The 15,090-nt window shown below is 45.6% G+C and overlaps 1 protein-coding gene across 1 annotated transcript in view; it reads left to right on the top strand.

The window, feature by feature from the left end:
• Positions 1-234: 234 nt before the first annotated feature.
• Positions 235-15,090, top strand: part of MYLK3 (myosin light chain kinase 3) — a 103,855-nt gene continuing 88,999 nt past the window's right edge. The window contains exon 1 of the mRNA XM_088451124.1: positions 235-357. Coding sequence (XP_088307250.1) covers positions 265-357 — 93 coding nt within the window. The 5' untranslated portion in view covers positions 235-264. The remainder of the gene's footprint in view (positions 358-15,090) is intronic.

Here is a 15,090-nt window from a genome sequence, read left to right as displayed (position 1 = left end):
ATTTTGCCATCTGTCAGTCTTCCCACATCCCACATTTACAAATGACAGTATCTCCGCTGCAGGAAGCTATATTCCGCTGGCCGGGAGATAAGGCCCTGACAAGGTTGGGAGGCCTGGAGCAGAGCCTGATAAAGAAATTCCTCTGCTATCTCCCAAACACAATTTGTTCAAGATCCAAACAGACTGGAAGGTGGTTGTTGTCTTGTTTTTTTTCCACTTTCGCAAAGGACTTTTCAGCTGGTAGGTGGGTGCCACAGGGAGAAAATGGGAACCCTGTATCAGGAATCTACGCTCCATAGATCTATCCGGCTGGCAACGGGAGGATTCAGCGTCTCGGATTACATAAAGAAGTTTGCGGTAATGTGTTTTTCTTTCTATAGATTATGTTTTTACAACACGGTTAATTGTCTAGGATTGAGGTAGGCACTGCAAGCCCTTGCTGAGACTTCTAGTTCTACGCCAGCTGGATAGCTACAGATTACATAGAGCAGGGTCCCCCAACCTCGGTCCTCAAGGCAATTTAACAGTCCAGATTTTAAGGAAATCCATGCTTGTCACAGATGGTATAATCAACCTGACGGAGGTACTGATTAAGTCACCTGTGCTTAAACATGGATATCCTTAAATCCTGGACTGTTAGGGTGCCTTGAGGGCTGAGTTTGGAAACCACTGCTATAGAGTATAATTGATATGTATGAAATTGAATACGTCAGTTGTCATTTACAATTAAAATGTTGTGCTGCAAATCTACAGTAGTGCAGAAGTTGCCTTTGCTTTGTGACCTGTTAAATTCCTGTTGTTCCCTTGAGATGTTTATATACCTCTGTCTGCTTTATTATTATAAACTCTATATTCTATAATCAGTACATCCGCCGTGACGTCATTTCATGTTGCTAGACAAAAATCCTGCTTTGTTAGTAAATGACGTTATTTTTTTGCGTTGGAATAAATATTCAGTATAAACACTCAGGTCTTTGCGGGTAACATTTTAGTAATATTTCCTTGGGCATTTTGCTGCTGGGCTAAAGAATCTTTCTAAGCATATTAGAAGGAATTTTATAATGACCTCTGTGCACTGGAATACAGTATGTTTACTGAGCTTTAAAGTAATGCATTCTAAATACACTAATCAATGTTACCTTGTAAATAGATAGTAAGAACTCTACTTATACAGAATGAGAGGAATTGTACTTAACTGAATATATTGAATAAGAGCCTTTGCAGATAAAACATTGAAACCTGGAGCTGTCTCTATTATGTTTGCTAAACCCAGCGAATGTTACAGTGCTCTATGTTTATAGCTAGAGATGTGCGTATACCAATGTGTTTTGGTTTTGGTAAAACCGCCCCCAAATGTTATGGTTCAGGTTCTGTTTTGGTTTTGGATGTCTTGCAAAGTGATAAAAACTGCTGAAATCGTGTGATTTGGACCTGTTTACATGCAATCCAAAACCCCAGATTCGGTAATTAAGTCAGAGTACCGAACTTACAGCAGACCCGAGCCAGGACTCTGGGGGTCATTCAGACCCGCTCGCGAGCGCAGGACGCTCGCAAGTGGGTCGATGTTACCCCAATGTGCATGCGCACGACAGAGGGAGCTCCGTCGTGCGCATGCGCGAGACCCGGACAGCGACAGCCAAGCTGTCGCTCCGGGTCTCGCACCAAAGGGGGCGTGCTGTCGATGATGACTGACAGCACGCCCCCTTTGGTGGGCGTGCTGGGGGCGTGGCTGCCAGACGGAGGCGTTCCCATGGGAACGCCTACCGTCTGGGTCCGGCCCCACTGACATCACTAGTGATGTCAGTGGGAGTGATTTTGGCTCTGATAGAGCCAAAATCACTCCAGGGCTTGCGGTCACCGAGACCCTACCGCAGGGTCTCGTCGCAAGCCCGATGGTCGCGATAGTCTTGACCATCGTGACCATCTTTTTGGCCGCTCGCATATGCTGTGGGTGGTCACCCACAGCTATGCGAGCGGCCAGGAGGCCGCTCCATTTTTAGGTAGGAGGGCATTGATTCAGAGCGAGCGCTCTGGTCAGAGCGTCCGGCTCTGAATCAGGCCCTCTGTTCTACTCGGACCCCCAAAAGTGATCTGAGCCAGGACTCGGTTTTACTCGGAACCCCAAAGTTTGGCTGTGTTCGGTTTTCAGGAAAACCGAACTGGACATCTCTATTTATAACACTTGACTCCTCTAGAACATAGAGTCTCAAACTCGATCCTCAGGACCCCAAACAGTGCATGTTTTCCAGGTCTCTTCCCAGAGCCACAAGTGAAATATTAGCTCCACCTGTTGAGCTTTTCAAATGTGTCAGTGAGTAATGACTACACCTGTGCTCCTGCTGGGTGACCTGGAAAATGTGAACTGTGTGGGGTCCTGAGGACCGAGTTTGAGAACCACTGATCTAGTGCATCATCTTCATGGGAAATGTGCAGTTAAATGTATCAGTCCATTACATTCCTGCTATGGCAGCTTTGGTGTTATTATATAACGTGGGAGAACTGTGTTACCGTTTTAGGGTTCCACAGCTATTGAAGATAGATTAGAAGGTGATGAATAAATCCTGACACGAGATTGATTGGTTGTGGGGTGAATGGTTTTTAAAGTGAGAACTGTTCATTTTATACCTTATACGGTTTATGAGAGCGTTAATGGGCCAGTATGGAAAACGGATATCAATGTTTTCAGCTGCAATCACATATTAATTAAGCGCCAATATAAAATGCAGTTTACTGTACATTACCATTATCAAGATTGCTTATAGATCGTGCCAACTAAGTTTTACCACACCTAGGAGCTGTCTTGTGGAGAGAGCTCAAGTGAGAGCTAACGAGGCAGACCTACAGTCAGGCTGAATGTAGAGCCAGTCCAAGGAGGACTGGCAGCTACAGAGCCCAGTGTGCCTGGGGGCCATTGGGGGTCAGGGGCCTGAGTCCGGACCTGCAGGAGGCAGGGAGGACTTAAAACTCAGACTGTACATTGAAGGACATTAAAGCAGCTAAGCTGCGGGTTAAGGAAGCCAGAGTCTAAACCTGGAGGCAACAGGGAAGGCCACCAAGACTGACTGTGTTTGTGTAGCTGTGGCAGCCAAGACAAGCCAGGCTGGAAGCTGGCAATAGACCTGCAGAGAAGCAGGCACAGTCTTTATTTGCAGACTAGCTGCCCAAAAATAGTGAGTGCTCAAGAAGTGAGTTACTCGCCTTAAATAGGGGCTAGGGGCCAAATGTAATAGGGTGAAAGTTTAGAAAATGTGATAGATCTCCTAGTTGATGCACAGGTGTATTTATTACTGGCTAGCACATGCTAAAATATCCACAGGTGGTGCGAATTATTACCTAGAAGAACATGCAGCATTAGTAATATTCTACTATTTTACTATTTACTACAACCGGAAATCCCCCCTGCATTTTCCCATGATATATATATTTATTTATTAACAGTTTCTTATATAGCGCAGCATATTCCGTTGCGCTTTACAATTGTATATATATATATATATATATATATATATATATACAGTCAGGTGCATAAATTTTGGGACATTGACTGAATTTTATATTTTGGCCTCTATTCACCATCACAATGTCTTTGAAATGAAACATACAAGATGTGCTTTAACTGCAGACTTTCAGATTTAATTTGAGGGTAATTGCATCCAAATCAGGTGAACGGTGTAGGAATTACAACGGTTTCTATATCTGCCTCCCACTTTTTAAGGGGTCAAAAGTAATGGGACTATCAACTCAAAAGCTATTTCATGGACAGGTGTGGGCTATTCCCTCGTTATTTCATTATCAATTAAGCAGGTAAAAGATCTGGAGTTGATTCTAGGTGTTACATTTGCATTTGGAATCAGTTGCTGTCTACTCTCAATATGAGATCCAAAGAGCTGTCACTATCAGTGAAGCAAGCCATCATTAGGCTGAAAAATCAAAACAAACCCATCAGAGAGATAGCAAAAACATTAGGTGTGGCCAAATCAACTGTTTGGAACATTCTTAAAAAGAAATAACGCACCAGAGAGCTCAGCAACACCAAAAGACCCGGAAGACCACGGAAAACAACTGTGGTGGATGACAGAAGAATTATTTCCCTGGTGAAGAAAAACCCCTTCACAACAGTTGGCCAAATCAAGAACACTCTCCAGGAGGTAGGTGTATATGTGTCAAAGTCAACAATCAAGAGAAGACTTCACAAGAGTGAATATAGAGGGTTCACCACAAGATGTAAAACATTGGTGAGCCACAAAAACAGGAAGACCAGATTAGAGTTTGCCAAACAACATCTAAAAAAGCCATTACAGTTCTGGAACAACATCCTATGGACAGATGAGACAAAGATCAACTTGCACCAGTGATGGGAAGAGAAGAGTATGGAGAAGGAAAGGAACTGTTCATGATCCAAAACATACCACCTCATCAGTGAAGCATGGTGGTGGTAGTGTCATGGCGTGGGCATGTATGGCTGCCAATGAAACTGGTTCCCTTGTATTTATTGATGATGTGACTGCTGACAAAAGCAGCAGAATAAATTCTGAAGTGTTTCGGGCAATATTATATGCTCATATTCAGTCAAATGCTTCAGAACTCATTGGACGGCGCTTCACAGTGCAGATGACAATGACCCAAAGCACACTGCAAAAGCAACCAAAGAGTTTTTTAAGGCTAAAAAGTGGAATGTTATGCAATGGCCAAGTCAATCCCCTGACCTGAATCCAATTGAGCATGCATTTCACTTGATGAAGACAAAATTGAAGGGAAAATGCCCCAAGAACAAGCAGGAACTGAAGACATTTGCAGTAGAGGCCTGGCAGAGCATCACCAGGGATGAAACCCAGCGTCTGGTGATGTCTATGCGTTCCAGACTTCAGGCTGTAATTGCCTGTAAAGGATTTGCAACAAAGTATTAAAAAGTGAAAGTTAGATTTAGGATTGTTTAGTTTGTCCCATTACTTTTGGCACCTTAAAAAGTGGGAGGCACATATAGAAACCGTTGTAATTCCTACACCGTTCACCTGATTTGGATGTAATTACCCTCAAATTAAATCTGAAAGTCTGCAGTTAAAGCACATTTTGTTTGTTTCATTTCAAAGCCATTGTGGAGGTGAATAGAGGCCAAAATATGAAAATTCTGTCAATGTCCCAATATTTATGCACCTGACTGTATATATATATATATATATATATATATATATATATATATATATATATATATATATATACATATACTGTATATATTATGTATCTAACAGCGTGGTAATAGTGAATAGAATCATTCCACTTTCAGACAGAAAATGGCAAAAACCCCAGCTTTTACCCGGCATTTTGCGTGCCAGGTTTTTTGCCGTTTTCTGTCTGATGCCCTTTTCACACAGGAAAATGAAAATCCAGGGTATTTCACTTTTACCTGGTAATTTGCTAACCAACCTGGATTTTTTCCCTGTTTGAAAGGGTCAACCCAGGACTTAATTCCTGGGTCAACGGCCCTGCAAAAAAAACAGGTTCAGAGACCTGGGAATTTAGTCCCGGGATGACCCTTTCACACAGGGAAAAATCCTGGGTTGGTTAGCAAATTACCAGGTAAAAGTGAATTACCCAGGATTTTCATTATCAGTGTGAAAGGGATATCAGTTATTCTAGTACCTTATTTAACACTTGTGGTGCAGCCATATTGCATTGTAAGGCAATTTCCTCTTCTGTTTTCATGTTGGGGAGCTGTATCAAGCTTTTAAGAGAGGTACAGTGGAGAAGATGTCCAAAGTAACCAATCAGCTTCTAACTGCCATTTATCAATTTTTTCTCTCAAAATACTGACAGCGGTATCCCGACAGCCAGAATCCTGACATACTCTAACCCTCCCCCTAACCCACTTTCCCGCAGCCTAACTCTAAACCTTTCCTCGTGCAGCCTAACCCTAACCCTCCCCTCCCGCAGCCTAACCCTCCCGCCCCACAGCCTAACCCTAACCCTCCCGTCCTGCAGCCTAACCCTAATCCTCCCCTCCCGCAGCCTAACCCTAACCCTTCCGTCCAGCAGCCTAACCCTAACCCTCCCACCCAGCAGCCTAAAGCTGCATACACACACAACGATTTTGTTACCTTATCTGTCAGATTTTTTTAAAGTGTAATGAACGATTTTTATGAACTACAAATGATTTTTGCATATTCCCTTAATGAAAATCGTTGAGTTGACAAGTCTGACTGAACTACAAACTACAAACGTGAAAGCGCATGAACGATTATCGTTCATCGTTTGACTCAGAAACTGAACGATTTTTTCAAACGATTATCGTTAAACGATATCGTTTAACGATAATCGTTCAAAAAATCGTAGTGTGTATGCAGCTTAACCCTAACCCTCCCATCCAGCAGCCTAACCCTAACCCTCCCCTCCCGCAGCCTAACCCCAACCCTCCCACCCAGCAGCCTAACCCCAACCCTCCCGTCCTGCAGCCTAACCATTACCCTCCTACCCAGCAGCCTAACCCTTACCCTCCTGCCCCACAGCCTAACCCTAACCCTCCCGTCCTGCAACCTAACCCTCCCCCTAGAGCCAAACCCTAAACCTAACCCTCCCACTAACCCTAATACTTACCGTCGGGATGCCAGTGGTCTGGATTCCGGCGACGGCGTTCTTATCGCTGGGATGCTGACTGCATCCCACTTTGGGCAACATTTCCACTTTATCTCACTCCAAGACTTGATACATCTCCCCCTCTGAAGTTTTCGGGTTAAATACATAATTTTACATTTGCTGTGTTGCTGTATACTTCTATTGTTTTATCACAGTGTGGTGTATAGTATGTTAGTATGTCAGGCACGTGAAACCAATTTTATTGTATATACCCTATGTACTTATTGTAATATTCAATCACAATGTAAGTATAGAGATGAGAGGGGATTGTACTATGATATAAATGTTGAAGGAAAAGTTCTAGAGTCTGTATTGATGTTTCTCACAGAGTTTAACTTTTCTATAGGGGCACTGTGCGTTCTTTTTGGTTTTTATTTTTGTCTAATAATCCCCTTATCGCCTCCATTATGGTTCTTATCAACTGTATTCCTGTGTATGATAACCTCTTTGCTTCGGGGCAAGGTCGATTGGAAGACAGTGGGCCTAATACCATCTCCAGTAACGCTTCAGACGGCAGACTGGCTAGATACACTCTTCTACGCAGTCCGTGTTCTATCCTCTTATCCAGGATCTAATAATCATAGGGATTGTGTATGTGACCAGGCCGCTGCTATAACTATGAACAAAGTTATCCTGCTGCTCTTCTGAGTTTGTACATGAATGAACCCGCTTCCCCAAGAACTGTTCTGCCCAATGCAGTCGCCTCTTATGCCGAACCCACGTTCTGATCTGAAGACTGCACAGTTGCATCAAAACAGGACTAGCTCCATTTGTGGCCTGGCTGACCGCAAAACTTTTCAATTACTCCCTGTAGTTTGTAACTAGTCTTGAGCACTGGCAAGAGACATGTGTAAGGGGTTGCAACTTGGGAAGGAAATTATATTTTGAGCTCCTGGCACCATATATTAGCTCCATGTAGAGTATGTGACCACCAGTGCCTTGTATTTCCAATCTACACTGAGTTACTGCCTCATGGAGGGGATCAGTGGAAACTTCAGAGGTGGGTCTACAGAGCAGTCCAAAATTCAAATAGGGGAACCACGCCAATCGCCGGTGAGTCCCGGCCGGCGATGTTTGGCATTGCTTGGGGTGGCAGTTGGTGTGGATCATCTGTTTGAATTTTGGACTGCTCTGAAGCCGCCACTGAAGGGGATCATGACAAAAAGGAATTAAATACATGAAGCTGCAGGTAAAAATAGCCCTGACCACATGAGCTTACAGTCTAACAGGTGCGGGCAACAACTAATACACAAGGAAGGGGAACAAGAGTTAAAGCTGGAGGTAGAGTAAGCGATAAGTTTTATTTATTTTATGCTTTATTTTTAATATCTGTGGTCATTGTATTTATTATTGTGTGCACCAAGAAAAAACTTTGAAGGTTTTTATTGTGTCAATTTGATTATTTTTTTATATTTTTACTCAATTTGAAATTATTTAGAATATTAATGTTATTTATATGTATTTATTCTGAATGACTAAAACTATTGTATTGTATCAATAGATTGGGAAATATTCTATGTCGTATTCATTCATTTACATAAGTTAGCTCGGGTCCGAGGTCAGATTGGACATTGTGACATTGGTGAGTAATACTGGTCACTATTCGGGTGGCTAAGGGTTGCTCCTTTCCTAAACTGTTCACCAAGTCATCCACTGTACCACTAATCGGTGGATAATCAGTGGTTATTACTGTCTTGGCTAAAATGGGGGTTTGTTGTGCTGGAGACCGACCCCCCCCCCATTTAAAAGTTTTGTGGCCAACTCAGATTTTCTCCAATAGTCTCAGCCTCTACTTGGTGCCTATAAAAAAAGACCCTGTCTGGCTTTCCGGTGCAAATACTGATGGTGCGGTACAGTTATAATGAGGAGAGGTTGGGGAAGACGAAGACATGAAGCATGAACCAGCCATTGTAGAGATCTCAAAGCAGTCAGCTGCTGGCATCTAACTGCCTCCCCTAACGGTAACCCTAACCCTAATGGTAATCCCTAATCTTAATGATAACACTAACGCTATTTTTAAATCATCTGGAAATGTCGACATTAGGACAATGTTGACACTTTGGATGTTGACTGTCAAAATCGACATTTTGAAGGTGTCGACATTAATTATGTCTACAATTTAACCATGTGGACGTCATCAGTGTCGGCCTTCTGCTATCGATATTGTGCATGGCGACTTGGTGAGTGGAGACACAGGGCCTGACTCACTCCGGATCGCTATGGCGATCGCAGCTGCAATTACGCACGCAGGCCATCTGCAAAAATATGCTAATGTTTGCAATGCCGTCACAGGCCAACATAAAGACTCTCATTTTCCCTTACTCACATCCATAATACCTTGCAGGTCTGCAAAAACATTGGTACCATCAAGTAACATGGGAGCCTTACGCACAATTACACAAGGTCCTGTATGTGGTGAGAGCTCACGCTGCGTAGGGTATCGCAGTGCCTAATTTATGTATGCCTCTGTAACTGCGTTTTGGACACAGATGGAGGAGACTTGTTCTCCATGTTCAGTGGTAGCTGCTGTCACCGAGGCCACCAAAGGTACAGAGATGGCAGCAGCCGTAGTGTAACCGTGCAAGTGTACAGCTTCCAGTGGGCAAAAGCAGCCTCAAGCCCCTTTCCACGCTGCATTCCTCCTTAGATGAGTGCATGGGTTCTATCACCTACTACTATGGGCCTCATGTGATAGCTGGGAAGATACACGGGTGTAATTATGGTGAATCTACGAATATTGTTTAAAACGGCAATAATTTCAATGGCAAAGTCAACCTGGTATTGCTTTTAAAATTATTGCCGCTTTAAAAATATGTAGGCAGAGAGAATCGGGCCTCGTGTCTGCATCTTGCAGGTTGTTACACAAGGCGCGATGCCTTTCATGATAACGTTCTTGGGGTTCTTGGCAGGACGCAGGTGATTAAAAAGGCTGCTGCTCTGCCCCTCTGCTGAGATGGACCATTGCTTGCCTGACCTGTCCGGGAAGTAGTTAGATTACCGGCGGCCGGAAGTAGGTTTAGGCACCCCCGAGGGTTAGGGGAAGGTTAGAGTTAAGATAGGGGAGGGTAAGGGTTAGGCACCACTGGGGGGAGATTAGGATTAGGCACCCCTTAGGCAGAGAGAGGGTTGGGGGGGGGAAAAGCGGGCAGGGGAGGATTAGGGTTCTTTCCAGCCCCTGCCGGGATGTAGACCGTTCTGGCTTCCGGCGTCGGTATTTCATCTGGCGGCTAATGAGCCGCCGACATTACATACCGATTCTGACCTGTCCACAGCTCCCTGTCTGCCTAAGTTTTCAAAAAGATTTAATAGCTTCATTCCGAAAACATCATAGAGACTCTGGGCCTGATTCAGACCCGCTCAGGAGTGCTGAGCGCTCGCAAGCGGGTCGATGTTGCCCAAGTGCGCATGCGCACGACAGAGGCGGCTCCGTCGTGCCCATGCGCGAGACTCGAATGACGACGGCCAAGCCGTCGTTATGTGTCTCGCACCGAAGGGGGCGTGCTGTCGATGGTGATTGACAGCACGCCCCCTTTGGTGGGGGGCGTGCCGGGGGCGTGGCTGCCCAGACGGAGGCGTTCCCATGGGAACACCTACCATCTGGGGCCGGCCCCACTGACATCACTAGTGATGTCAGTGGGAGTGCTTTTGGCTCTGATAGAGCCGAAAGCACTCCTGGGCTTGCGGCAGCGAGACCCTACCCCAAGGGTATCGTCGCAAGCACGATGCTCGCGATGGTCTTGACCATCGGTACCATCATTTTGGCCGCTCGCCATAGCTGTGGGTGGCCACCCACAGCTATGCGAGCGGCCAGGAGGCCGCTCCAAAAAGTAAGAGGGACGGCCCTGATTCAGAGCGAGCGCTCTGTCAGAGCGTCCGGCTCTGAATCAGGGCCTCTGACCGCATTCCGTTCCATGCTTTTTCTCTACCTGTATCGTAAGAAATGTTCCTTTGTTTGCATATTTAAAGAGAAGTTTATCAATAGGACGGAGTAAAGGAAATATAATGGTTAAATAATTACAGAAGAGGAAAATACATTGAGGAAGGACACTGAATTGTATAGAATTATAGAGTCTATTTGCAAGGACGGAACTCCGATTAGAATATGATCCGTCTGCTCACTATATCTATCTCCTAAATGCTGCTGTATGTACTTCAAAGAAAATTTATATTTTTTGTTTGATGTCACTTAAACACTTTGCGGTTCTCTAGCAAATGGATGAGTATTGTCACAGTGTCTGCTTGTGCTACTTACAAAAGCACGGAAAGGAAAAGTTTATTTAAATGTTGGTATTCTTCCTGTGGCCCACGTTTACGGGCTTATTTATCAATATTATTTTGATTAAAATATTGTGAAAATTGGTGTTTTCACAACCTTTCACATTTTAGTTTCACCTAAATGTACTAAATGGCAATTGTTGGAGAATTTGCAAATTCTACTCCAAGCCCTTTTAGAAAGCAGATCGCATTTCCCAGGATTAGAATGGGAAATGCGATCTGCTCAGATTTACTAAAATTGAATTGTAAAAAAATACCGGGAGTAGCCTTGTGAGATGGCGTTATCAGGGTTCTCTTCCATTTCACCGACTCCAGAGCAGACAGGCAGAGCCAGCACCTGTGATCAGCCTTGTGTGTCTAAATAAAAAATGATATATATATATTTAAAGAAAAAAAACAAAAACACTTACCTGCACAGAGGGGACCCAGTGATCTGTGATCCCGTGAATAAAGGGCCTGATTCAGAGCCGGACGCTCTGACCAGAGCGCTCGCTCTGAATCAGGGCCCTCCTACCTAAACTTGGAGCGGCCTCTTGGACGCTCGCATAGCTGTGGGTTACAACCCACAGCTTATGCGAGCGTCCATGATGATGGTCGCGATGGTCAAGACCATCGCGACTATCGGGCTTGCGGCGAGACCCTGCGGTAGGGTCTCGGTGACCGCAAGCCCTGGAGTGATTTTGGCTCTATCACTAGTGATGTCAGTGGGGCCGGACCCAGACGGTAGGCGTTCCCATGAGAACGCCTCCCTCTGGGCAGCCACGCCCCCAGCACACCCACCAAAGGGGGCGTGCTGTCAATCAACATCGACAGCACGCCCCCTTTGGTGCGAGACTTGGAGCGACGGCTTCCCCGTCGCTCCCCGGGTCTCGCGCATGCGCACTAGGGCACCATCGACCCGCTTGCGAGCGCTCAGTGCTCGCAAGCGGGTCTGAATCAGGCCCAAAGTGTGGAGAGAGGATTTGCAGGGACATAGCATCTGTCCCTGCATTCGATATTTGATACATCCTTGCAATGTATTATCACTTCACCTCCCATCTCCATCTGAGATGCAGATTGTGATAAATATTCCCCCTAGAAGGTAAAACACCCTTGTAGAAGCTGCTGAGTTGCAGTAGTCCATTCCGCTTTATCAGTGGCATAACTAGAACTTTGTGGGCCCATTAGCAACATTTTCAAGGTGCCCCAAAGCTTAATTTCTCCACAGAAGTTGTTAATTTTATGCCTCATTATAGTGCCCCAGTTACCATTATGCCACATAGCACCCCTAATTCATATGATGCCATGTTGTAGTGCCTCCAGTTCACATTATGCCTCACTGTATCCCCAGTTCACATTATGCCACATATTGCCCCCCCCACTTCATATGATGCCATGTTGTAGTGCCTCCAGTTCACATTATGCCTCACTGTATCCCCAGTTCACATTATGCCACATATTGCCCCCCCCACTTCATATTATGCCATGTTGTAGTGCCTCCAGTTCACATTATTGGGTCTATGTACTAAGCAGTGATAAGGTGGCAGCCAATCAGCTCCCAACTGTCATTTTTCAAACACAGCCTGTGAGATGACAGTTGGAAGCTGATTGGCTGGCACTTATCACAGACTTATTACATTATGCACCATGGTGCCCCCAGTTCACATTAGACCAAATGGTGCCCCCAGCTCACATAGACAGGCGCCTTATTTTACCACACTCTTGAACTTGGCTGCTTCCTTCATTCGCTTGTGCTCCACGTGGCACACAATCCACTGCAAGGCGCCAGGTTGGTCGTAAGGGACAGTCTAACGATTACTCGTCATAGTGTAGTCTATTCAATAACAGTAGTATTATGGCAAGTAGTTTGCAGACTGTCCCCTTCTGTATTTAATACTGTGTCGCCTGTTCTTACTGTGTCGTTCAGCCCTGATACCAATGTGAGCTGGGTGCATGGGAGACAGGCCCTGCAGTCAGCACCCTAAGCCTCCAGGCCCCATAGCAGTAACCCCCCTGCACCAACTACAGTAAGACCCCCATGCGCTTTATCAACCTATTTGCATTGAGCTGTCTACTCGGGTGCAATCCAGGCTGTGATTATAGGGCTGCTGTAAATGTAAAAGGATTACTCCTAGGGGCCATCACCAAAGTGTCCATTGTTTCAGTGCTGCATCCCGCTACAGATAAGTAGTGAAGTCATCCGTTCTCCTTCCCCGCGGGGATAGTTCCATAAAACCTGAACTGTCCCTCCTAAATTGGACATTTGGGAATTCTGTTGTTTGTCCCTTTGTCTGGAAATCTCAGCAGGTATAAGGAGAGGAGGGCTGGGTACGGGATGGTGACGTTCGGGATCCCGGCGGTCAAAATCTCAACACCAGCATCCCAACACGGTTAGGATACCAACACTTGTCAGTCAGTATCCTAACCCTACCCCTAACCCTCCCTCCCCAGTGCTTAAACCTAACCCCCCCTGCACCAAAAACCTAATCTCCCCCCCTGCACCCTACCCCTCCCTCCCCGACGCCTAAACCTAACCTCCCCCCCTAATGCCTAAACCTAACCTACCCTCCTAGTGCTTAAACCTAACCCCTCCCCCTGCACCCTAAACCTAATCCTCCCCCTCCCTGCACCCTACCCCTAACCCTCCCTCCCCGGTGATTAAACCTAACCTCCCCCCCTAGTGCTTAAACCTATCCCCCCCTGCACCCTAAACCCGATCCTCCCCTCCTAGTGCTTAAACCTACCCCCCCTGCACCCTAATCATCCCCCTCCCTGCACCTTACCCCTAACCCTCCCTCCCCGATGCCTAAACCTAACCTCCCCTCCTAGTGCTTAAACCTAACTCCCCCCTGCACCCTAAACCTAATCCTCCCCCTCCCTGCACCTTACCCCTAACCCTCCCTCCCTGATGCCTAAACCTAACCTCCCCCCTAGTGCTAAACCTAATCCTCCCCCTCCCTGCACCCGAAACCTAATATTCCCCCTTAGTGCCTAACCCTATCCCTCCCTCTTCCTAGCCCTCTTCCTAACCCCAGTACTTACTGTTGGGATGTTGGCGCAGGGATTCTGACAGTGGGGTCGTGTTGTTATTCTGGCACCGCCATTCTAAGGTCCGGCACCCCGGAGAGAATATATACCTGGTTCTTGGAGGAGGTATATGCTGGGCGCAGAAAGTCCATCTCACACTACCCCTAGCAAGGGTATTCAGCTACTTTAGCCCTCAAACTGACTACAGCTGTACAGCAGTCAGACATTCTTACTCCTCCCTGACCTGGCAGAGCCTACGTAAGTCGCAAATAAATGACATCACAATTTAAAAACTGTTCAAAATCTATTTGTTTATGTATTTCTAATTCTACAGCTGGCAGAAGATGGGCACCGAGGGCTGGAAAACAAAGTGTGAGAGTGGGCGGTGGAAATGTGTTTACTTGGCAGAAGACAGTCCTGCCCACACCTCCGTGTGTTGCATTTAAGGGTCAGGTTCCCAGACATCAAAACATCGCATTCCCTCCCCGTATAACTGCAGAGATTCAGCCAAATGTCTGTCATTCTTATTAAAGTTAACATTCATTGTTGTCCGTTAAGTTGATGTCCTTTCTTACGTCCATGCATGTAATACGCAGAGGTTAAGGTTATCAAAACGGTATGTAGTCTTATTATCGACATTCACAATGTCAACACTGTAACGACAAATGGTTTTGAAGGTCAACAGCTTCAGAATTTCGACATGCAACATATCGATATTTAAATAATTCACAAAGGGCGCCGTTTTGCAACTGTGCGCACAGATGCTTCAGCCTGCGCACTTGAAGATGGACACCAGAGGACTCTGCAAACCTGATGAGCGCAGGGGAGGAGAAAAGTGGAGAGGAGCAATAAACAAAATTGTAATGTCATATTAACATCCAGCCTCCTGCCCCCTGAGAACCACCCATTTCAGAAGATAAAACTTTTTGGGGTTTTATCCTACAATATAGCTTGGCAGTAGTCTCCCTGTACTTTTATACATGTATAACATGCTAATATAATAGATAGCCATAGATACGTCCTGCCCAGGAGACTGTGTCATCATACGCCTTGCCCCGTCTACACGGTTGTACAAAGTGGGTAAATAAGCCCCAACCCATCTTCTTTTCATGCCAACTCTGGGAAGGGTAAGTATGCATAAGATCAGTCATAAGGTAATCCAAAATGGGCACAGCAGTT

The sequence above is a fragment of the Taudactylus pleione genome, unplaced genomic scaffold (assembly GCF_031769625.1).
Source record: "Taudactylus pleione unplaced genomic scaffold, aTauple2 ptg000537l, whole genome shotgun sequence".
Taxonomy (NCBI): domain Eukaryota; kingdom Metazoa; phylum Chordata; class Amphibia; order Anura; family Myobatrachidae; genus Taudactylus; species Taudactylus pleione.
Note: the sequence above shows the minus strand (reverse complement) of the source record. Positions and strands in the feature narration are given on the sequence as shown.